This window comes from Hippoglossus stenolepis, chromosome 7 (assembly GCF_022539355.2).
Source record: "Hippoglossus stenolepis isolate QCI-W04-F060 chromosome 7, HSTE1.2, whole genome shotgun sequence".
Classification (NCBI taxonomy): Eukaryota; Metazoa; Chordata; class Actinopteri; order Pleuronectiformes; family Pleuronectidae; genus Hippoglossus; species Hippoglossus stenolepis.
Window position 1 is genome coordinate 25,777,488 of NC_061489.1, and position 24,297 is coordinate 25,801,784.

Below are 24,297 nucleotides of genomic sequence, written 5' to 3' on the forward strand. Positions count from 1 at the left end.
GAGGAGAAAAGGAAACCCAATCTGCAGCAGCAGGCAAACAGGAGGCGAGAGGAGTGAAACGCTGGAGGAGGAATGCAGCCGCACGGATCTGTGTTGTGTCCACAGCCAACTTTTCATCAGAGAGCATCTGAGACGGGAGGTTAATGAGAATCTGGGGTGAAGTTCACAGCCATGAGTTTGGCAACTTTCTCTCAAAACTGCACAAAAGCGAAGTCTGGCAGCGACACAATCAGAGAACAGAGGGCGAACGGGCCGGATCGAAGATTCACTGGTTTCTCATTTAAAAACCTTTTGCACAACGTTTAAAGCTGCACAAATAAATGTTTCTTATCCTGGACGATACTTTAACGAACGACTGCTTCAGATCATAATGATGAAAAGAGCAGAGATGAAAAAGACGTAAGGGTTTAGTCGACTTCTCCCTGGACAGATATTTAAAAAGCACCTCGGCAACAGGCTGAATATGACGTGTTTCCTGCAGGGCACTAAACATGGTTTAAGAAAAACTAAAAAGGCGAGTGGGAATTTACAATCTCACTTCAGAGAGGACGACTCCTCTGAGCCTGACTTGAATACCTCAGCTCCGGCTGCTCAGCGTATGAAACAGTCGTCCCTATCAGCTTCCCTCGTTAGGATCTAATGACAGCTCGCTCACCTGCCAAGACGCAGTCCGATTAGATGGCTCAGCTCGCTTTGCAAAGCTTCCATCACTGCAAACAAAAACTTCCTTCCCTTTTCTGTCACTGAGATACCATCTGCAATTTCCAGCTTAGTTTCAGAAACGGAGGGAGGGAGGAGGAGGGAGGGAGGGTGTCCATCATAACGCTGGTCAGGGCTCAATCCACTGAGATGCATCGGGACGCAGAGGAATCAGGATGGACTCTTTGTTTCAGCTTGTTACTTCATGTCAGATTCCTCTTCTTCCCTCTCGATAAAGCCGCGGGGCTCGATCCGACTCGAGGCCTCGACCGAGCAGACGGAGCCGGAAAAACTGTTTAATTCGGAAATGGAGCCTTTTGCTGATAACAGATAAACCACAGAGCCAACATGATTGACACAGAGGGAACTGATGAAGACTGGGGGGCTTGTCCACATAAACCCTCCTCTTCTTCAGCTCTACACTGTCGATACAATACTGCCGCCCTCCATGTTGGATCTATACAGTATCTCTGAGCACCGAGATGTTTGTAACACAACATTAAAACACGCTATGGCCGGGATACAACCACCGAGGCTTGAGGGTGAAGTGCGCAGGCAGCCCTGTGTGTGTGTGTGTGTGTGTGTGTGCGTGCGTGCGTGCTGTACAGTGTGTGGGCACTCGAGCCAACTCAAGAACAGAAGCTGGATCTTGAAACAAACAAGAAGATGTTGCACTAACAATGTGTGTTTGTGTGTTTGTATCTTTGTGAGGAGCATTTTGAGAATAGAACCTGGAACGTATGTGTGTGTGTGTGTGTGTGTGTGTGTGTGTGTGTGTGTGTGTGTGTGTGTGTGTGACGAACACTTATTTAGATACACCAAATGGTTAAGGTCTGGTGGTGTTTTGGATCTTTTTCAGAAATCTGTTTTAAAAAAAAAAAACACAAATTCCATAAAACAACCAAACAAAACTAACTTATTGTTTTCAGTATCTGTTGCATTAGAACTCGAGCCGGACGTGCAGGAGGAAATGTGCTGCAGGGGCTTTGCGAGGGTTGTTATTATTGTGCTTGTTTATGGGATGGTTCACGACAAAATACACAAAGAAACTTAAATTATTTAAACCTACAATCCCAGAATAACAAGTGAGTAACACAAGGAGAGCTGCAACTAAATAAATTAATCCTAAACGTCGACCAGAACCCACACTGGAAACAAACTGAACCGAAGTTTACTCGGAGCAGAAACATCATTAAAACCCACAACTATAATTCTTTTGACTCTTGTGTTTACGCGACATAATGAAGCTGCTGTATGAGGTCGTATGAAATATAAAAGGTCAAAGCCAATGACTGTAAATGTTATTAGAAAAATACCAAAAGTTATGATTTCAAGGATCCTTGTGTCCCAAAGCATCACCACAGCTCGGTAACGTCTTTCCAAACACAAATCATATTTTCCCCCAAAAAACAGAGATGGAATGAAAGCGTCTTATTCTCACATGGTTGCGTTCGAGGCTCATTATCTTTCTTGTTGGACAAACACTGTTTGGTTGTCTGAGCGAATGAGATTCTCCCCCGCCGACAAACGAGTCTTTATCTGGTGGAGAACATTCCCACCGACGCTCTGTTACCAGAAGATTGCACAGAGGATTTCACCGCAGGTCGGCGAGCAGCAGGCCGGCGGCCGCAGCACGACTCGGGCACGAAGAGCAAACGAGGTCAGAGATCACGCCGGGCCACGAGCTGCTCGGTGCACAAACATCATCTCCACTGCTCACTGGGTCGTTAATGAGCAGGAGGACGTAAACAGAAATATCACTTTGTGCAACTTACTTACACAACTTATAAATAAATATCTCAGAGGTTTGTATCGTACCTTTTACTTCCCTGTGTGAAAAAGGGATTAATGCAAAAAACTGACGTGATATATATTTTGAAATGTGCCTTTAACGGTCCCGAGATTTTAAAACCAATGTTGGTTGGGAAAAAAAATCAGCTTCTTCTGGTGTCAGAACAGACGCATGAAGTGACAGTTTAAATAGACAAATGCTGGTTGGATGTGATGTCCTCTGATGACATGAGAGCATCACTAATGAGAGACAGACACACACATACACACACAGACACACACACACACACACACACACACACACACACACACTCAGAGGCAGCTGGTGTTTTCATGTCACCAGCCGGCGGCAGACTTTCTGGACATTTATGCCTCGACAGAGTTGCCGGAGCTGTCGCCCTCGACCAGCTCGCACCGAGTGAGACCTCTCGCTCATCAACTCTCCACTCAGGCTTCTGACACCGTTTTTCATTAACTTTAATCAAAGCAGCATTTTAATTTGTTTTTATGGCAACTTAAGGGCATTGGACAAATGAAACACACAAAACTGACATATCGTCTTTTTCTGGGGAAGATGTCAAATCTGTTCAAACATCACTTCTCCTTCAGAAGGTCGAGCTGGAGCCAGTCCCAGTTGACAAGGGGCTGGAGGCCGGGGACAGACTGGTCAGCCCGGTCGTGTTTAAACGTCATGTGATGTCTAACATTGTCTTTTCTCTTAGGGCTGCGTTCCTGAGGGGAATATCTAACTCTGTCCACTCGCTAGTGGCTAATTTAGTGCCTCCACAAACCAGCACAGTTTCAATCTATACAGATATTTACCTTTGACCACTGAAATCAAATCAGCTCATCTTTGAGTCCTAATGACAACTGGTCATAATTTAAAGAAGTTCCCTAAAGGCAGACTTGAGAAATCATGTCCACAACATGACCTTGACCTTTGACCCCTGACCCTCTCAAGATGTTCTTCAGGTAATGTCACTATGACTTTGACCTTTCACCACCAACTACTACGAGTTCATCTTTGAGTCCACTTCAAGTGATTCTGGAGATATCGTGTTCAGAAGTGGACAGATGGACAATCTGAAAACATTCAGCCTCCACAGCTTCAACCCTGTAACGAACATCAGGTCAAGTGCCGACTCAGGAAAAAGCCAAATCTGCCGTAAGGACTCAGGAAGCTGATGGACTGTGGTTTTATTATCAGAGCAGAGGAGTGTGATCATGATCTCTGTGGAGAGACGAGACCTGAGTGAAGGAAACTGCAGCAGCTGTTTGTTTGTGATAAACAAGCTGTTGGACCTTCAGGGACATGTGCTGTGACTCTGTGACTCTGTGACTCTGAGCTCCTGCTGTGTGACCTACAGGGACATGTGCTGTGACTCTGTGACTCTGTGACTCTGAGCTCCTGCTGTGCGCCTGGATCCTGCAGCAGCTCTCTGGGGACGTCCGGAGATGTTGAGGTGGTGAAGCCTGAGGCCGGTGATGTCGGTCAGTCTCTCCATCTGTTCAGAGACACGCTGCAGGACTCAGACTGCTGATTCTACATCGCCCTATCGGAGGATTAATCATCACTCAGAAATATTATCTATGAGATCACATGAAAAATAGATTAGTGAGGTTTAATTATGTCTTTTCCTTGAGGGTTTATCATGTGTCTTTCTAGTATTAGTTTGACTAAACAAACTCAACTGGAAAATTCCCTACCAAGCAGTTTTCTACCTTGAGGGAGGAAATGTTACACGTGTGCAGAGTTTAGTCCCGAGAGACGACGGAGAATTATCTCCATATTTATACGATGCTCAAAAAGGAATAAAACAAACAGCAGATCATGAAGTTAACCTCAGAGAGACTCAACATGTCTGTGCGCTGGAGTTTTGTTCTAGAGAATAAAAGAGGGAATCCAACCGATTCTCTTCCTGTCACATTGTGATACACAGCAGCTTCCATTAAGAAAACATTACGGAGCCTATACGCTTCACCGGAGGAGAAGCTGCTTCCCCCTCCGGTCAAGCGAGACTGCGTCAGCAACCTTGGACGCAGCGTTACCCGTGGAAACACGCGGCGCTCAACCCTGCCACCGAGACGCCTCGATGAAAAGTTTGAATCGTTTCTAACTTCAACCACGTTGCTGTTGACCTTTCGTAGCCGCTGCCTGCTGCTAACTGGCAGGTCTGTGTTGTCGGGAGAAACTCTTGTTTGCGTTGCCGAGTCCTAAAAATAATCCCTGGACAATGTGAGAAGAAAGTGCTGCAGAGCTTCGCCCACGTCACGTAAACATGCCACAGGTATTACAACATGAGCTGTGTCTCTAATCAGCGGACCTGACGTGCGCTGCATCCTCCAGCGGCCGCGTCGACGCATCGGCTGAACGGAAATGAGCCGTGAAAATGAGATGTAAACATTAAGCGCTGCTCAACTTCTTCTGTCATCAGTATTACGAAGAGATTGACAGCTCACATCGCTGTCAGTCGCTCATCTGAGTCCATTTGATTGACCACAGGAGTTGACTGACTTTGCTCTACGTGTGGCGTGAGGACCGTCTTCGATGGCGGTTCTAAAGACTTTGACGTCAGAGACACACATGTTGTCGGGTTGAGGAACCAAAGGTTATTTGTGTCCGGATGCATGTCGGCTGCACAGAACGGGGTAAATAACAATAAACGGTTTTCTGTGATCTTGTTTGTAAAAACATTTGCACGTCTGAAACAAAGTGATGCTGCTAACTTGAGTTATTAATAAACTGACTGATTTACAGACAGATGTAGCAGCTGGAGCAGGATCGTATCGTGTGTGTGTCTGTGTGTGTGTGTGTGTGTGTGCAGATGTGAGCCAGATGAACTACTGTGTATTGTTTATGGGTGTTGCCGTCTTTCATCTGCACAGAGCCGAGTTGTGTGAGACGGAGAGAGGAACAAACAGAACAGAGTTAGCGAGGCGGCCGCCCCCACACATCCAGTCTATTCAATTAGGATGTGAAAATCCTTCCTGGCCAGTTTAATGTGGTTCCTGACGGAGGACGACTCTATCTGCCCACCGCACCTTTGTTCTGTGTTCACTCCCGTCACCTGTTCTCCTGCAGCTCGAGCTGAGGGCACATCTGAGCTGCAGAACCCGAGGAAGTGATGGAGGCCAAAGCTCCACTGGAACTTCACTGTAACAGGGATTAATGTGGACTGATGTGGAGACTGTCCCATTAAACAACTTGCACAGTGTCACAGCCAGTTAATGAGGGTCAGCAGCAGCTCCTCCATCTTACATATATACAATATAATTATTTTAATATCTTAAACTTAAGTTGTGCACAGTTGTGCAACCTGAAGTAAATCTGATTATCACTTAAGTTTATTTATATTTAGAAAAAGAAAATATGCCCGGTGTTCGACGACAGTTTTAGGATTCCAGAGCCACATCACCCCCCCACACTGGCCATTCCAACTAAATACAACTAAATACAACCACTCATCAACTAAAGAAGTCTGAATATTTCTGATCTCTCTCCTTCAACCTCCTTAATGACAAGTTATTGATCCACGACGATAGAGACCAAGAGTTCAGATGAAGTAATGATGCTGGTTGATGCCTCCGTCCACCTTCGGATCCACAGAATCCTCTTCCTCCCCAGTGGGGGTGTCGCTGGACGTCAGGCGGCTGCTCAGTTGACTGCAGACAGCAGTACCATTTAAAGAGCTATGACACCTTTCACACTTATAGCTCTGAAAATGGCGCTGAGATCTGCGCCAGGCTGACGAGTCCGAATCTCACGTCACCGGCGTTTGTCAAGATGTTCTTCATTTCCACGTGGCGTCAGGGGCTCACGTCCACAGATTGATTATCGTGATTTTCTCTGACACACTGTCTGTCGGAGAATTGAAAGTGCCAGTGACTGTGCTGTGTGCAGAGGTCTGGAGTGGATGAGGATGAGACCGAATGAAAATCACAACGGAAAAAAACAACAGCAGCAGCAGAGGAAAGTATCAGGTTTGCAAACATTAGGAAACATTGAGTTCTGCATGTCAGCTGAAAATCGGTGGAAAACAAAAACTGCATTTGTGCAAACATGGTAAACACTTTGTTTCTACCACACACACACACACACACACACACACACACACACACACACACACACACACACACACACACACACACACACACACACACACACACACACACACACACACACACACAACTAGTACATACTTGTCATACCACTATGCTATGGCCTATATATCCAGCATTCTTTCTGAATCGTGTGTATGCTTTTTAATGTGCCCATTTAAACTGTGTCGACAAAATATACAAAATGTGTGTGTCCACGCACGTGTGTGTGTGTACCCAGGGATCTGGAGGATTTAAAATGCCTGTGGGAGACAAACAGTGTGGAGGAGCGATGTAATTAGACCTGAGCAGCAGAAGCAAGTGGACGAGGGAGGAGTGGAGACTCAAGTGAACGACAAATACCCCCATCAGTCTCTTTCACATCCTTCCTATCCTCCCTGCATCCTTCCTTCCTTCCTTCCTTCCCCGTCCTCCTAACCCTCTTTCTACACAAAACAATAAATTGTTGTTGCCTTTGCAGAATGACCCCTGCAATCCGAAGCGTCCATCAGCAGGACGTCTTTCCTCCAGTGGTTTAAGCTCCTCAGAGGTTACGGTCATAAATAAAAAGACATCTGTCAGTTTGAAAAAGCTGTTTCTGTCCTGCACCGGCACTGGGAGGAGATCGTTCCTCCACCAAGGCACAAAAGTCCCCTCATGTTCAATCAAGCTGCACCGAATGTCACACGCACATCATAGATATTAATCACCTAATTTATTTTCATCAAGATTTATGAATTACTGCAGGGAAAAGTGTGAAACTGTTGAAAAACACAATGTTAAATAAAATCTGCCTCCAAGCTCCTACAACATCCCTCCACCAAGTTCATGGGAAATCAATTAATCAATTTACTATTGGCTTTATTGATATGTCCATTTGACTAAAACCTTCAAAGCTGCATGTTGCTAATGTCTTCACTTATTGACTGACCAAGTCATGCATCTTTTGGTTGACGCATTCAAAGCTGTCATTAACACAGGAAACAGCATGTGACGGAGGTTTCCCTTGTTGATGGAGTTCTCAAAATCGAATGAACAAAATCAATTCTCTAACTTGAAGAGCTTTGCCATCGTTCCCTTGCGTCTGCGAGGAAGCACTTAACTTTTAACCTTGTGCCTCCTTGGACAGGAGCTGCGTCAATAACATTACACAGTCAGAGGATCAATCCATGTTTCCACGTGTTCAGTCCATCTTGAAAAGACAAAACGCTCTCTCTGTGTCTGAGTTCACCACAAGAACTGAAGACACAGACTCAGATAACACACCAGTTAAATGTGAGAGAACCCTCACGAAACATTTTGTGTGCACGTGAAAACACAAACACACACTTCAGTCAATGTTTTTCCTCTGCAGACAGAAACTGTCAGAGCCGTCTCTGTCATCATCTTCACATCACTGACCCCCCCACCGTTCTCTCTTTCCTTCTCACTGTGTAAACTGAGGTATTCACAAGCTTCTCATGAGAAGAGACGCTGACGTTTCAAAGACTCGGAAAGTCGGACTGAAAGTTGATAGTTGAAGACAGATGTAAAAGAACATGTTTGATCTGTGTTTTTTTATATTCATGCAGATGCATCGAGCAAACATCTGGATGGACGCCTCTGCTAACAGCTGTAACATCCAGACCCCAGTGTGTGTGTGTGTGTGTGTGTGTTTTCCTGTGTGTGCACACGTGTGAATGTGAGTGTGTGTGAATGGCAGCAGACTCACTTGATAGAGCCTTGAGACGCCCTAGACATACAGCAGCTAGACAGGCACTGGCCTGGTGTTGCAGAACCAGAGCAGGAGCTTGGAGGCAGAGGAGCAGCCACTGGAGAGACAGGAGGAGGAAGAGGAGGGAGGAAGAGGAGGGAGGAAGAGGAGGAAATCAGTGAGAGGAGAAAAGAACAGACGAGTGGTGGCAGGTGGCAGTGAAAGAGACGTAAGAAACGACAGAAGGATGGTGAAGGTAAAGAGAAGGAAATGGGGAGAGAGGAAGGAAATGAAAGAATAAATGATAGAAGACAAGAGAAGAGGAATAACGTAAAGACAAAGTGAAAAAGGAGAAACAAGGCACGAGGCAAAAACAAATTAGGCCAATAAAATGCACATTAAGAGAAAGAGAGGGAAGAAGAGGAAGCACAGAACGGATGAACGAGAGAAAGAAGATCAAACAGTGGAAATAAAGACGATGGAACAATACAAATAAAGAGCAATTGAGCAAATGAAAGGTGAGAGAAAGGAAAGAGGAAAATACAAGGAAGAAAGGAAGCGATCAAAGTGGAGAACAGGAAGGAAGGATAGAATTCACAGTGATAAATAAGAGGAAGAGGAACGGACCAAGAAAAAGGGAGGAAGAAGAGGAGGGATAGAAAGGAAGGAAGGAAAGGGAGAGGGAGAGTAGGAGGGACGGAGGGAGAGAAAAAGGGAAAAACAAGGTTAGTTTACACCCAGTGTGTGTGTGTGTGTGTGTGTGTGTGTGTGTGTGTGTGTGTGTCCTGTGAATTATAATTAGGGAACAAACGTGGAGCATCACCACTAATGAAAATTTGATTAAACTTCTATCATCATCATGAGCTGATCAAACAATGTGGGGCACACACACACACACACACACACACACACACACACACACACACACACACACACACACACACACACACACACACACACACACACACACACACACACACACACACACACACACACACACACACACACACACACACACACACACACACACACACACACACACACACACACGGGCCTGCAGCTGGAGGACGTGCTGAGCATTTCCACTCCTCTGGTGTAAAGTGATCGTTCATCTCGAGATGTGGTTCCAGGACTTGGTTCTTTTGGAATAAACGTCCACGTCCACAGTTTCTGCTTTGGTAGGGTTAGGGATTTGAACCTTCGTCACAAAGGTCAAATCAGATCCATTTGTGTAGCTGATTAAATGATTAAATATTAATGTGTAAAGTTTATAGTGGAAATGGTTAAATGCTCTTGATCCCTGTTGGTCGTCGTCTTTCTTGTTCAGTCTCTCACACAGGAGCTTCATGTCCACATCAAAATATTCGGCTAGTGGCCATGAAGTTTTGGACAAATCTGACATTTAGGCTAATGAGCTCGACCCAAATCTGTCGGCTGCTGACGGGGACGAGGAGCAGCCATGTGGACATAACGAGCAGCGAGACTCTCAAGACCCCCACACCCCCCCCACACCCCTGTCCCAGCTCACTTTATCAGGAACCAAGGAACTGAGTAAAACTGCTGGTGGACAGACAGGCGGACAAATTACAGACGGAGAGAAGAGGAGCTGAGAAGAGCTGCTGCGGAGGAGGAAACTAAAACAACAACTACAAGGAAGTCCACAAATTTTACAAGAACAAAGTTAAACACATTTTCTTCAAAGACATACAGGGAAAAGTATCTGCACGTTTTGTTTAGCCTCATGCAGACTAACACATATTTCTGACTTCCTCATATTGGAACGAAATTTGGCCGAACTGTAATCTGTTCAAATATAAAAATGTTCAGCTCCAGAAGACAAAGCTCTATGTTGCATTATTATTATTATCAATAAACTCTGCTAGTAAATAAAAATTGAGGACACAAACGAGGAAGTTCCTGCTGATCAGATAATTATCAAAGTGTCTGTAGTTGACACAACTGACAAGAAAACACGAAGCTGTTTGACAAAGAAGTGAAGACCAGCAGAGTTTGTGGAGAAACAAGAGGAACAAGATGTAGGAGTTGATTCAGGAGAGTTCAAATCCCCCTGATCTCCCATAGGTGAGAAATACACACATCCTTTTTTGGGTCAAGTAAAATATTTGTCTTAAGATTCTTTACAAATCTTTATTTCCTCTCAGTTCAGTCTGTGACAATCTGCTGTGTAATGTTTGGAAGTCAGATAGTAAGTCCTGTTTCTCTGTTTGACTTTGTCTATTTCAGTAAGAGGATGCAGTACACACAGACACACACACACACACAAGCGCACACGCACACTTTTGAGCACTTGTGTGTGTTGGCTGTATATGGTTATCCAGCTGGCCTGTATGATTACATTGGAAGTGATGCATGACGGTGTGTGTGTGTGTGTGTGTGTGCACTGGACGTATGCATCCTGGTATGTCTGTGTGTTGTAATGTGTGTGGCCCTTCCAGTCTCTCCACTCAGCAGCAGGGGTCTGAGCAGCAGCTGTACACTTTCAGCCTAAGTTAATCTTCCCAGCTGGAGAGAGCTCGGTGAAAAACAAAGAGACGATCACTTCTGCCACAACGAGGACGTGTTGCTCCGACTCGGAGCTCAGGGTTTCAGGGTTTCGTGGCCTCGCGGCGTTCGGGTCCTTTTTCTGTGAGTCACCGCTGTTTGAGTTTGAGGAGCTGATTCCAAAACCATACAGGGAAATTAAGTTTAAAAATTATAGACTTACGTTTAACTAACTAGTATTTCAAGATCAAGATCCGAATATTAAAATTAAATACAAATAAACACTTTAAAATCAATCACTCGACATTTTTGAATCTGAAAGTAGAAAGTGTTTATATATTTTTGACCTCTGTGCTTTCAATATTATTATTATTATTAGTAGTAGTAGTACTAGTAGTAGTAGTAGTAGTAGTGGTAGTGGTAGTAGTAGTATCTGAATGAGTTTTTCCTTTGATTCAACTTCATCTTGAATCAGATTTAAAAGTAAAGATAAATCTAAAGATACAGAACAGAACTGAGTTTTCATCAGGCTGTCATGTTGTGAATAATAATCATAATAACAAATAGATCTAAGCAAACTTAAAGTCATTAGGTTTTGTCAGTCAATAGAAATTGTTTACTTCATCATACTTATATGGATCTCTGAGCCTTGTCAATCTAAATAACGACCAGAGGGGAGAGGAGACTAATTAGCTCCACTTTTCATTCACAGGGTCAAAGAGGAATAAACTGAATTATTGTAATTGGCACAAAACTATGTTGTTTGTTGTTTTCACACTCAATGAATAAAAAATCCGTCGGACTGGGAAATAAACAGAAAACTGTGAGAGTTGATAAAGTTTGAACAACGACACAGGAGGTTTATGTTCACGGGTGAAAACCTGCAGAGAGAGAACAGGAAACTTTTCTCTGTTTCACTGCAGAACTTTTCATTTCATGTTGAAATGGTTCATTCCTTCATATTAATATCTTGTCGCTCTTCTCTGCGTCTCTCTCTCTGACTCTCGCTTCCAGCTCCACATGTGTCTTCGCTGCCACAGTTACTCAGTTTCCTGTCGGCGAGGACACATCAGGACACGTGTTCCATAGAAGAAGCTCCGATAAGGAAGTGAAACACCCTCCGCTGCACCAATCAGATCCGTTCGTCACATGGAAATAATCTTCTTCTTAACGAGATGCAGAGATATAATTAAACCGACTAATGTTCTATGTCAGAAGTTAGAATCGCTGAACTGATTCCATCGGAAAGAACAATTATCTTTTAATTGATGTACAGAGTGTTTCAGTGTTTTACTGTTTGTGTGTGTCTGTCACAGAGGTTCTGTTTGTGTGTCTGTGTTTGTGTGTCTAACCCTGTGTTTGTGTGTTGTTCATGAACATAAACAGTTATTTACAGTATTTAAAAAGGAGCAGGAGCAATAAAGTGATATAATGATGCATGATCATTGTGCATCAGTTGAAAATATGGCACATGACATCACATTAATTTATTATCATGTTCAATATTTACCCGATCGCAGCAGCACAGACTCTGATTGACGTCCTCACAGCTCAAGATGTCAGCGTTCGTATCTGGGATATTTTAGCTTGATTTCTGGATAGTGGGAGGAAGTGGAGACACGTCGTCCATCTTTATTTAAAGTCTATATAATCTTCAGCTAATATAATATAAAATTTCCATCATTTCTCATTTGGTTTTGCATTCACCAGGACAAGTGACAGGCAGCTTAACTTAGTTTCCAGGCTTTAAAGTGCACGAGACCCTTTTCCTAATTAAGTCGTCCACCACATGAGTTAACGTGTTTCCAGGCAACGCCGGCTCTCAGGTGTCACTCAACGGTTGCCATGGGAAACACCCACTAAGACGGCGTTTCCATAGAAATCTCCAAAAGCTGTTTCATCACTTAGTAAAACTATGATTCATGGTATAGTTCAGTACATCTTTAAAGTGATGTTTTAAAGTGAGTGTTCATCTCTCTGCCGCCTGCGTGATGTCACACAAGTCGTTTCAAAGACGTCGACGTGAATCCTGCTGAGTGTCATTCAAGAGAGAAACATGCACCTCAAACACTAAGTTACGAGAAGATACGATTTCATCACAGCTTCTGCTTCCTTTCATTTCCTTTCTCCTCTTTCCTGCTTCTTCTCTCTTCCTCTGTCTTCCCCTCGTCATCCTTCTTCTCTCCATCTCTTTACCTCCTTCCCTCTCACCTTCCTACCTTTATTCTCTCCTGTCTTCTCCCTCATGTCTTTCTTCTTCTGTTTATCAGCTCAAATTTCATTTCCTGTGTTTCCAGGCCAGTAACTTTTTTCTTCTTCTTGTTCAGCTTCCGTACACATTCCTTTCCTCATCTTATTTCCTTATTCATTCCCTCTGGTCTCTTCTTTCCTTCTCTATTTCCTCCCGGCATTATTTATTCTTATTACTTCTCCCCTTCTGACTTTTCTTTCCTCAGCATCACCGCTCCAGCCCTGTGTCTCCTATTCCCATTTCCTCTCCTCTTCTTCCTCTCCTTCTTCCTTTACCCTCCTCTCCTCTCCTTCTTCCTCTCATTCATCTCCTCTCCTCTTCTTCCTCCCTCTCCTTCTTCCTTTACCCTCCTCTCCTCTAATCCCCTTCTTCCTCTCCTCACTCTTTTCACCTCTCTTCATTCTTACTGTCTTCTTCTTGTTCCTATCATTTCCTCTCCTCTCCTTCTTCCTCTCATTCATCTCCTCTCCTCTCCTCTTCTTCTTACTCTCTACTCCTCCTTCCTTCTCCCATCACTCCACTCATCTCCTTCTTCCTCCTCTCCTCCTTCTTCCTTTACCCTCCTCTCCTCTCCTTCTTCCTCTCATTCATCTCCTCTCCTCTCCTCTTCTTCTTACTCTCTACTCCTCCTTCCTTCTCCCATCACTCCACTCATCTCCTTCTTCCTCCTCTCCTCTCCTTCTTTCTTTCCTCTCTTGAATACAGTCTGTTCTCTCAGCAGCGACAGGCCTCGGATATACGACTGTGATGAGACTAAACACAATCAGCAGAGTGTGTGTGTGTTTGTGTTACTGTAATAGTCTCTGGAGGATTGAAGTATTGTGTGTGTTATTGTAATAGTCTCTGGAGGATATTGTGTGTCATGCTTTGCTCGGCCTGATGCATCATATTCAAACTGTGTATGAACCAAACATCTGCTCTTCACACTCTCCTCTGATTTACAGCTGTTTTCCTGCTTCTCACTTCGGCCAAGATGAACATCAAATACCCATAATCCTTTGTCACTGTCTCCATCTTTGTTTCACTAATGTTGTTGCACTGTTCTTTGCACCACACATCCCAGAAATCACCTTTGTTTCTATTATAATACACTGCTTTTATTTTGAAAATCGGCGTGTTGAATATGCAGTGACGGCGTGGCTGTGTTTTTTATTGCGGATCCATCCTTGACCTTCTCTTACATAAAGCACTTGAGAGGTCAATGACAACAAAAGGTCGGAAGAATAAAACACAAAGTGGCAGCTAATGCTGTGCCGCTGAGAACGTAGGAGTCAAACCCGACAACAAGGTTTTGTGACGTCTAACTGAAAAGATGTGTTGTTTTCCTCACTCGACGATAAATCAGAACACAGAGAAGTGTATTGCAGCTTATTTTTCAAAACCCTTACTTGTGGTTTGTTCCAAAGTGGAGTGGACGGTCACTGCCTGAGCAAAGCAAGATGCTTAATCCTTCAAAAATCAAAAAATTACCTCATTTCAGGTGCAAATGTAGATGCAGTGATGTCCAGATGTGCACTTTGTGTTATTAAGTAATTAATTACACACACACACACGCAATATATTACTTGTTATTGTATTAATAACAGTATCTATGTATCTGAAACTCAGTTAAGCCACATATAACTAAATTGCTTTTCACGCTGCGTTTGAAATTCAAAAGTCATGGATGGAAAACCACAGCAGTTTTTTTTGTATAAATGAGTTTATCTGTTATCCGAGCTCAGATTCAATCAGATTCATTCCCTCGTCTGACACTTTTAAAATCTCGTTCTCTGATGCGATGATCGTATCTGCCAGTTTAACTGCGGCTCCGGTTTGAAACAGGAAGCTGAGGCTCCTCTGTGGTAACTGCTGATGCTCAGTGATAACTGACTCTGAACATGATGCTGTTTGACAGTGTTGTTTATTCAGGGCTCTGTTATTGGTTCATTTCCTATTTATTGCCAACGTTTTATGAACTCGGCGATCGACTCACCAGCGACAGATAAGATGTAAATTTGATTCACAGCACGTTGTAGATTATAAATCTGTTATTTTATCTTCCTGTGACATGAAGGGTGGCTCATCTTGATTCTTGCTTTTTTTGTTGCTGCACGTTAAACGTCACCACATCATCTTTTAGACTAATGTGCTTCCATCTGAACGGCTTCATATTTAATTTTATCTTTTTGTTTTCCCAGATAGCAGGCGTCTCATGTTGCCTCCAGCCACACACTGTTAGACACAGTCACAGCTGAACAACAACAATAGGCCTCATCAGCATCTGTGGGTGAACGCGTGACCGAGTCATGACCTTTTCCCCAGAGGACGGACAAACCAACGTGTCCTCAGCCGATGGTGGTCCTCTGCAACCGAGGACAGCACAGGTCAAACTGGAGCGTGGATGTTCTATAACGGGACCGTGAACCTTGGTTCTGCGTTTTCCTGCACAGCCATTGTGTTCGTTAAATTAAGAGACGTACGTGTATTTATGAGCCTGTATTCTTGTCATGTTCACGAGGACCCTGGAGGAACGAGCTCGTACCTAGACCGAGAGTTTCTTCTGTTAATGACAGAGCACAGCGAGAAGCTGGATTCAACACGTGTGTGAGTGTGTCAGGCTTGAATTAGTCCCACTTCAAATCTCAGTCCTGAGCGTCTCCTGCACGAAGCAGCCTCGTGACAAGCTGACATTTTAAAAGCCTTTACAGGAGCTGTGTGTTTTCCACCAGGGCTGAAAGCTTCCACTCTCTCTGTCAGAGCGTGGTAATGGAGGGTAACTCTCTCCAAAGGGACACAGGGCTGGCTGAGGAAGTGGGTGGAACAGAAACAGCCCCCGACCGAGGCAGCTCCAGCTCTTACAGCCTGTTTGGACGTCTTTTAGGTCGTTTTCAGACACGAAGCTGGAGGAAACTCACACATGTGCTCATCGTGATATTCTCCTGAGTTCTTACCAGCAGCCTGGCGAGAGAACCACAGACGAAAGAGGAGATACAGCCCCCTCCGGAGAATGTCAGGAGATTATCCAGAGTTCCGTGCATGTCTGAAAGCGAGGGATCAATCTTCAGGGTAAATTGAACGAAGGGTAAACCCACTTTGCCGTTCCCCATTGGTTTGTGAGCTGCCGTTTTGAAGCGTCAAGTTTTATCATCTTGGTTTTTCAAAAGTAGAAGTATCCATATTTGTAGGAGTTGGGGGTGGAGCCTGAGTGAGAGCTGGAGGATACTACACCTACACCCGTTGGACGGTTCTAGCTGTCAATCACACGGTATCCACGCCCCCAATACATACGGTGCTTTATGGTCTGTTTGACTCTAAATGATCATAATTTACTAAATGAACATCAGCTGTTTGAAGAAGACTTGAAACTAAAGATTGAGACATATAGTCGAGTCATTTCCTCATAGACTTCTATAGAAGCAACCAGTGGAGTCGCCCCCTGCTGGTCATCACACAGAAAACAGGTTTCAGGCATTTCCGCATTCTTATACAGATTAGACACGAGATGACTTTGGTTGGATTTGCTTTAGGGAACAGACAACACACCTTCTGTGCTTATAACTGCAGCACACACACACCAGATGTGGCACATAAACACAAGTGTCGGTCACGGCACAGTAGACAGGATGTGCCGATCTGTGGAGCAAATATAATAAAGCTATGGAAGGTCAACACCTCCAGATGCTACTGCATTGGCTCATCTTGACAAAGGTGTTGATCACCCTGCTGTGCTTTTGACTTTCATACCACGACGTTGCCAATAAAGATGAACTGTTTAAGACAGTTTAAGATCCCGTTCTATTGATTCTTCCCCAGGAGAAGAACAGGTGGGTTCGCTGAAAGCTCTGCACAGTGTGACGTCCTGACTTACACTACACAAACAGATATATATATATATACACTTCAAAGTAAAACAGTGAGTGAAGAACGGTGTTTGTGCAGCCGGCCTTTCCCCTGACGCACACTGACATACGCTGCAGTGAATCTCAGAAATACAAATACATGGTGATAATGCAGACGATAGGTGGAGGCATCTTTCTGTAAACATGTTTTTTGTCCGTGTGTGAATGCAGAGAACAAACACACATACAGGCTGAGCTGCACAATATTTCAAAGGAGCTGCACACCAGTGTCTAAGAGTTGTGGTCATGTGAGAATGACTCTTGTCCCAATAGAGACAGATTCAAGTAAAATGGATTTATAGCTACAAGAAATGATGATGGCAACACAGTGACAACAGCAACACAATAACTATGATGGAAAAAAATGTTTCTTTGTGTGTTATATGAGTTTTTAAGTTAAAATCCTGAACTCTGCTCCTGAAACACCTCGTCAGGTCGATACTTCTGCTTTATCGTGATGTCACTTGCATTATGCATCTCTAGCGCCCCCTAACAAAGCCAAGTGAAGTGAGGAAGAGTTGAACCAGTCACAACGGAAGGATGGCCTTAAAGAGATGGTAGGTAAAACGTGAAGTGTTTGAGACAGAGGCTGAAAAGAGGAGCTGCTTGAGGAAAGTGATAAAAAACCTTTTCACTAATTAAAATGATCAACCGGAGTCTGAGCAGAATATTTCTTTGACCATCATTTAGCTGTAATACAAAGAAATATGAGAATAACAAACTGAACCAAGTGAATCTAACGTAAACCGCCTCCAGTGAGTCCAGTGATATCAACAAACCACCAAGACCAAATCCAAAAACTAAAATTAAATTATTAAATATAATCATTTGTACACTCTTCACAATTCAACAGCTGTTAACAATTTTTCATTATCTACCGCTTCTGCTTTTCGGGGTCGAGCAAATCTGCAGAAAATCCCAAAGAAGTGAGGTTCACCGGACACCAGAGAATCACAAGGCCGACACACAGAGATAAACAACCACTCAATCTAACTTTCACCAGTCTCCAGTCGACCTAACCCCAGTCTGCATGTCTTTGGACTGTGGGAGGAAGCTGACACTGGGAGGGACCCAGGAACCATCTCGACCAATCAAAAAGAAAGCAGCGACTGGGGTTGTGTCCTGGAATGACTCTCGCTGGACAAACACGAGTCAGACGGGGTGGAGACTGATTACGACCTCGGGGGAACGCCGGGGGCTTTGTACTTGACGAGGATCCATTCAGTCATCATCAGTGTCAGGATCAATGAATCCATCTGACACCTTCATCCAGCTGCTCCGTGTCGGCATCGACCGCCTCACTGTCTTAGTGTTAATCTCAGATCACAGACGTCTGTCTCATCTTAATTTGTGTCTGTCGAGTTCAGTCCAGAATCATGGTTCATTTGTGCCACTCTTTAGTTTTTTTGTTATTTCTGGCATTGCAACATAAAATGAAATATTTTCTTTACAATCTCTGGACAAAATCTTTAATATTCTCATATCCAACAGGCCCATAACTCACTAACTGACTCAGCTCCTTCTCTTTCCATCTGCTCCAAGTCCAGCAATGAAAACATCATATCTTTTAATTCTTGGCTTTGTTCCTCTGACTTCTTGTTCCAACACTGGACACCAGTGGAACCCAACATGGCAATAATGACTTTTTAATTCTGATGTACTAAATCTACATCTTTCAAAATCTATTTTGTACCCACATCTACTCATGTTATCGTTTATCAATCTGTAACCAACGGCAACAACGACAACATAACTCATCTCCTGCCACGTGAGATCCGTTCGTCTTCACACACCAACAAGCGGCGATTTGCCCGAGTCCAGGCTGGAGATGGATAACCTGTCCAGGTGATCATTAGACCAACTGGTATCGATTAAAAAATCCCATCAGCCTCCCAGTGATGATCATTTCGTTCAGTGAGAAGCTTTTACTTTGAAACAGAAGAATGTTTTATGGTCACAGAGACACGAGGGGGGGAAGGGAAACAGAAGAAGAATCATAAATCACACGTGGGACACAGTAATACATCAACTTCAGTGTTGGAGTATCAGTGCGGCTGCTGTCACGTCCATGAAATATATATAAATATTCCTTGTAGTTGCATGTGGATATTTTTAACTGAGCCCTGAACCTCTAACCTCCGTGAAGTCAAACACTGTCCCTGTGTGATTGTGAGTCCGCAGCTCGACTCTAACTATCCCCGAGCTGATGGATGTGATGAGGTGAAAAGCTGCTGGTGCTTCAGCCCACGTGTTTCCAGCTTCTCAGAGGAATGGGTGAGTTCCAGTGGAACCACCAACCTGTGAAGTCCAGAGGTGTCAGCGCTCTGTGACGGCTTCTATCAATGAAACCACCAGGAGGTATAATGAGAGGAGAAATATGTGGGTGCGTGGTAGTCGAATGTTCCAACTACGTATTTCACAAACATTAATAAAAGCCAACACGTTAAAATAAACTCTTAACGGCTTCCATTATGCAAAGGATGGATTAGTGTTGTTGGAAATGCACAATATGCACTGAGGCTGATGTTAAATCTGTCAACAGGGATATTGATCGTCGTTAGTGCCAGATATTTTCCTTCATTGACTCTGCAGCTCCTCAGGCTGAATTCTGATTCGCTCATTTTCATTTTATATTTAGCTCAAAACCTTCTACCCCACAAGTAATTTGATCAATAAAAGCTCAACTCTTGCTTCACACTGATAAAAGAGAGTAAATAATAACTCTGATACGAATATGAAGCTGCCACATCTGTTCCTGTGCTCATCTTGTTTCTAACAGTTATGATTTTATAAATATAGAAATGTGTCACGAACACTGAATATAATCTGTACATTTTTTACACAACTTAAAATGTTCTTTACCAACTGTTACCATGATATTGTTCATTCTATCACTAAACCTTTTATTAATATACCTAACATCTGCACCGACCATCTCTGATAAAACTGGTTTCACCTTTCTTCTGCAAAGAACTATAATTTAAATAATGAGAGTATTTGACTTCCATAAGTGCCGGATGACATTAATAGCTCAGGTTCGATCTTCAGTAACAACTCTCCGCAGGTGGTCCAGCAATTTCAGAGAGGGAATGAAAATGTGGAGGAAAAACTGACTTTAATTGATCGTTTTCACAATCAGCTTCATAATGTGTCCGGACGAGTGAAAATGGAACATGACATAACGACAGAAATCGTCCCGTATGGTTTTTCTGCACCGAGTCAAATCACTCAATAGTTTCTGGAGCTCTGAGTGCAGGAGGATAGTGTTTCATGAAGTGCACACTAATGCAAGTTAAACTGGGCACACTGACAAAGTCCCATTTCAAGAATTTCATACATGTCTGTTTTCTAGTCTGAAACAGAAATATAAATATGTGTTTCAAGTTCCTGCTGAACCCAAATAATCCTGCGTGTTGTTGAGGAGTGGACATGTACGACTGGATTAGCCAACGCCCGGTGCAGACACGCTTTTCAACTCTTAACCAATATTAAAAACGTGAGACACCACAGATATGCTGACAGATTTAACCGATTTGTAATATAATCGTCAGACCACACACTTGTCATTTGTAGGAAACGATTTGACAGCGGCGATTCCAGAGACTTTCACAGAAACTCGCTCGATCAAACGTGACTTCAGGAGGAAAACAAACATGGAGGAGGATCTATGTCACCAGCGTGAAGGCGGAATAAGCTTCTGCAGTGAATAAAGAGATATCAGGGAAATCAGAGGCATTACGATTATTTTATAAACCCCTCACACTTCGCCCCTGAGATAGTTGGAAGGGGAGCATGCGGAGAAATATGCAGATTAAATATGCAACAGGCCCCTGAGGAGAACATGTTAAACGTCACGCTCTTATCGCTGTGAAACATGTGCTCTATGTTTAGAAATGCTAATAGGTCGAGAGAGTAATGAGTCAAGTCCATGCACTGGTAAGAGCGACGCCACTGGGAGGAGATAAAGTCGTCTCTGACGCGCCTGGAAACAAATCATGTTTTTATCATAATGGACTGCTGCCACTTGCCATCTGACCCTGAAGAACATTATTCAGGAAACGCTGGCGTTAATACTGCTGCAGAGATGATAACAAAGTGAGGACGAAAACACAGAGGTGACTGCAAAGAGGCTGAAACGGGTTATTTACTCACAGTCTTGTGTTCTTCATCATATGATCTCTTCTGTGTTTTGTGTGTGTTTCATGATGAGCGACTTCCCGTCAGACCCGGGGAACCTACTTGAGTACGTGTGTGGATCCGTTGATCTGCGTCGCTGTGCAGGGGGCGGCGGAGCCCAGGATGGACGGCCGGCGGTACCTCTTCCTGCCGCAGCACAGGATGATGAGGAAGGCACGGCGGAAGGACCTGTTGAGGAAGGCGTAGAGGATGGGGTTCAGCATGGAGTTGATGTAGCCCAGCCAGAGGCAGGCGGCCCACAGCTTGTCTGGCACGGTGTAGTCTATAAAGGGGTCCACCACGTTGGTGATAAAGAACGGCGCCCAGCAGAGGCAGAAACAGCCCATGATGATGCACAGGGTCTTTGCCGCCTTCGTTTCTGTTCGCATGCGGTGGTTCCGCTGATGGTCGGCAGAGTCAGAAGCACCCGCCCCCCCCGCCCGCTGCAGCATGCTGATCTGCAGGGCGTGTGCACGGGCCGTGATGTAGATCCTCTGGTAGGCCAGCACCATGAGGACCAGGGGGATGTAGAAGGCCACCACCGAGCAGGTGAGGGCGTACGGCTTGTTGACCATGAAGACGCAGGACGTGGAGTTGCTGGCATCGCTGTGGCGCCGCTCCTCAATCTGGCAACACACAGAGAATAGTGAGGTGGTTTAATACACACATTTCAATAGAAGTGAAGGATTTTGAGGATTCTTAGACAGTAAAGCGTCCTCGTGTTGAACCGCTGAACACTCGGCTCCGCTCCGCCTTTAAAACGCCTCCAGACTCCACAACAACCCACTTAAAATCCCACACTCTCCTTATCTGGGTGTGTGTAGTAGAAGGGGAGCTCATCTCCTGAGGGAGAGGGAGGCGCCGCACGTCACCATTAATCACAGTCGAGTCCCATCCCCGACTTTGCTCCGCTACCATCTCATCTCTGTGGGAAACTACAGCTCAGGGCTGCAGCATGAATAACACAGAGATCCACTCAGATCTGTGCGAGGAGGCCGCGCTGCCTTTTGTGAAAAGACCGAGTTGTTTTCGTGAATGGGCCGACTTAGCTTGAGAGTAAAATGTTCAGTATTTACATTTTCCATCTTCCACGCTGCACACGATGATAAGAGCCCAGAGTGAAAATACAAGAGAGACGCATATTTACCACAAAACTTATATAAACACAAAAGCACAGAAGGGACAGTGTCATCACCTTCAAATAGAATATATATATTATGATGATTATAGTCTGTGATATGAGCCAAGGACGAACCCATTGAATTTTGAAGCGGATTCAAACAAGGGGTCAGATCCAGGAATAATTTTTCACCTTATGAGACATAAGATATATTGTAAATTTCAGCTTGTAAGTCTTGCATAATGATTCACAAGGAATAAAAAGAAAATCCGGCATATTGGGGGAACTGGTACCTGAACTGACCTGATCCCATATTCTAAGTCTTTACTGGGGTCTATGGACACATTGCATTCACCGGTCCTGGATTAAAAGTCCACGGTCTTAAGTCCGAACTCTAGAAAGTAAAGTTACGCTGAACACAAACACACTTCTACACTTTGACATGATTCGGTGTAAAGCTCCAGACTGCGCTGCCTGACGGAGCAGAGCTGTGGTCGGGAACTTGTACAAATACAGATCCGTACGCGTGTCTCCTGAATTCCTGTTGCTTCAGTTTTTGGATCCTCAGTTTCGTGCCAGAGTCGAGTTGCTACTCAGAATATTCAACAGCTCTAATGAGACCCACAGAGAGACGCCAGTGCTAACTTTAGACTGCTGGTCTGCTGTGTGTGTGTGTGTGTGTGTGTTAGACAGAGAGGGATGATGATGATGATGATGATGAGAGTGTTTCTGCCAAAAATGAGCCGGCCTGTCGTCCCGTTGACAGTCGCCCCAAAATAAACTCTTTCTCTGGCCTTCAGATAAATGCAGACGGGGGCGAGCGAGGTCAGTATTGGCAGGGGAATCTCTCTCTCTCTCCTCACACAGTCCTGCAGTCATCCATCTTTGTCTGATCACCTGTTTCTCTCTCCTCCTCTTTCTACTTGTTCATCTCATTCAGGGAACATCGTCTTTCTTTAGCAACTGATGTCCACAAACTTATCACACTCTGTATTTATGAGTTCACACCATTATTTATATATTTGTGATCATTTGCTCCGTCTTTAAAAAGGTAAGAAAATAAGTAATGGTTTGTTTATCGAGCACTTTTCAAACAAAAGTTACAAATTCCTTCAAAATAAAAATAATTTAGGAGTTTAGCAGAAGTTATAAGTTACAAAAAGAAAAGGAAATCAACAAAAGATCAAAAACCGCTAGGTTAGAAAAGTGGAAATATTAGATTTCTGCAGGATCTTTAATCTCATGTTCAATAATCAGAGAAATCTCTGATAATCTGATATAAACTCAATGTGCCCAACTTGATCTGTCGTGTTTGTTTTCAAATTCAATGATTCCCCGATTTTGACAGTAAATCGATATTTCTCGCGACCCCTCGTTCTGAGTTCTGTCTTCACTGTGGATACGAGCTCTCCACTGAAGAGTCACTGCTCCTCAGTGGATTGTCTCAGAAGTGAAAAACTGACTCAGCTGACTCGACCTCAGACGACGACAGGAGGAGAAAACAGTTTTTCATGTTGGATCCGTTTGTATTCTATGTCTCTGAGGCCTTTTCTGTTTTCTCTCTGTCATTAAACACAACTTGTTGCACGACAAAGACTCTGACTCACCTACTTTACATTTTTAGAGTGAAGTGCCGAGACAGCTTGACCCCCACGTCTGTCTGACATGTTGATATCGTTTCCACAGAAACCCCACGAAGCAGTTCTTCCGTCTTGTAAACGATGCTCGTCGGGACCACAGCTTGTTTGTCAGTCATGTGGAGACTAATTGTTGAAGATGTTTATATACAACTTGTTCTGTTCGACTTTTGTGATCTGTCTTTTTTCTTCCCTGCAGGAAACTCTATTTTTGGGCTCGTCTCCATTTAAAAACCATCGCAGACGTTTCCCCCCGACTCACCAGGTGGTCGATGCCGATGCTGTTCCAGCCCTGCATGATGGGCAGGAAAGAGATGACGGTCGGAATCACCCAGCAGCCGCCGATCATCAGAGCCACTCGCATCGGGGTCATCTTGTTCCTGTAGACCAGCGGCTGGCAGCAGATAGCGTAGTACCTGAGGAAGGGCGGAGGACAGAGGATGAATACG

The 24,297-nt window shown here is 44.2% G+C and overlaps 1 protein-coding gene across 1 annotated transcript in view; it reads right to left on the reverse strand.

Annotated features, from left to right (window-relative positions):
* htr4 (5-hydroxytryptamine receptor 4) overlaps positions 1–24,297 on the reverse strand; it is a 70,474-nt gene that overhangs the window by 10,357 nt on the left and 35,820 nt on the right. Inside the window, exons 4-5 of the mRNA XM_035160517.2 lie at positions 24,111–24,264; positions 21,155–21,717 (exon numbers count right to left, since the gene is read on the reverse strand). Coding sequence (XP_035016408.1) covers positions 21,155–21,717; positions 24,111–24,264 — 717 coding nt within the window. The remainder of the gene's footprint in view (positions 1–21,154; positions 21,718–24,110; positions 24,265–24,297) is intronic.